Source organism: Momordica charantia (assembly GCF_013281855.1).
Source record: "Momordica charantia cultivar OHB3-1 chromosome 1 unlocalized genomic scaffold, Mcharantia_2.0 BLBB01000001.1, whole genome shotgun sequence".
NCBI classification, from domain to species: Eukaryota; Viridiplantae; Streptophyta; class Magnoliopsida; order Cucurbitales; family Cucurbitaceae; genus Momordica; species Momordica charantia.
Window position 1 is genome coordinate 19,385,682 of NW_028275157.1, and position 1,452 is coordinate 19,387,133.

The following is a 1,452-nucleotide window of genomic DNA, read 5'->3' on the forward strand; positions in this document are numbered from 1 at the left end:
GTTATTCATGTGAACGTGGGCATCTTCCAAAATTTAATTTGGCTTCACTATTTAAACCCAAAACCCACTCACTCTTTGTAACTCAACAAACAAAAAAACGTATCTTGTTATTGTTGAGTAATTGGAGGCCATGGCCGCCGTCAACGTGAACGTCGCCGCCGTGGACTGCCAGAAGCAAGTCCGTTCGTGGCAGCTCTTCCGCTCTCTCATCGAGTTCCTCATCCCGACTTGTAACTGTGTGTTTACAGAAGAAGAAGAAGAAGAACCAACCCACAGCCGTCCCTACTCAAAGCCCGCCACGTGTCCGTCTTGGGGCTCCGGCTCCGCCATAACCGGCACAATATTCGGGTACCGGAGGGGAAAAGTCAACTTCTGCATCCAAACAAACTCCAAGTCAACCAACCCAATTCTCCTGCTGGAACTGGCGGTCCCCACCGCGATCCTCGCCCGAGAAATGAGGGGCGGCGTCCTCAGAATCGCGCTCCAGTCAACGCCCAATTCCGGGGGGTGTGGGCCCCTCTTGTCGTCGCCGGCGTGGAGCATGTATTTCAACGGCCGGAAAGTCGGGTATGCCTTGAAGCGGCGGCCTTCGGCGGCTGACGTGGAGACGCTCCGGCTGATGGATTCGGTGGTGGAAGGCGCCGGGATTATCAGCGGGAAGCAGCAGCTGGATCGGGACGATGATTTGATGTACTTGAGAGCCAATTTCGACAGGGTTTGTGGGCCGTCTGGGGATTCTGAATCCTTCCATTTGAGAGACCCTAATGGAAGCATCGGACAGGAATTGAGTATTTTCTTTTTCCGGTCCACATGATTTGGGGGCAATGGTCCGGTTTTTTCTTCCTTGTCATCCTTTTTGAGCCGTGGTTTTTCGGGCACGGCTTTTAATCTCATCACTACCTTCCACTTCTATCTAAGTACAATCGGTAGGGTGAAGATTCGAACTCACACCATTGAATTGAAGATAGATATCTTAACTAGTCTATGTTAAAAGTTGGCACTTGTCTCCCTTGTACTTATGTTCTTCTGATGTTAATATAAAATTGTGAATTTCTAGTCACCTAAATTACTATATTTCAATGTTATAATATATGGTTTTTGTAACTTCTACTACTCACCAAAAATTGATTTGATTCGGAGGACTAATTCCATCCGAGTAAAGGAGATGACTGTAGAACGAAAACATATATAGTTGAACGTATTGTTCGGTTATATTTATTTTATGGAGTTTGTCGGGATAATTTAAAGGCACTTAAATAGTTTTTTTAAGTACACTGATCAAGTAGGGTGGGAGATTCGAATTTATGATCTCTTGATCATTGACACAAATGTCGATTATTGTTGAGTTAAATTTACGTTGATGACTTAACTAATTTTTTTAGTACTAGTATGAGAAAATTTTAATTTCAACGTTAAACTGAAAAATATTTTTCAATACACTTAAAAGGAGTG

The 1,452-nt window shown here is 44.4% G+C and overlaps 1 protein-coding gene across 1 annotated transcript; it reads left to right on the top strand.

Moving 5' to 3' along the window:
* Positions 1-1,060, top strand: LOC148213399 (protein MIZU-KUSSEI 1-like). Its single transcript, XM_088125869.1, has one exon. It carries the CDS (start codon positions 131-133, stop codon positions 812-814), a length of 684 nt encoding a protein of 227 aa, XP_087981995.1. The 5' UTR covers positions 1-130; the 3' UTR covers positions 815-1,060.
* Positions 1,061-1,452: the final 392 nt, after the last annotated feature.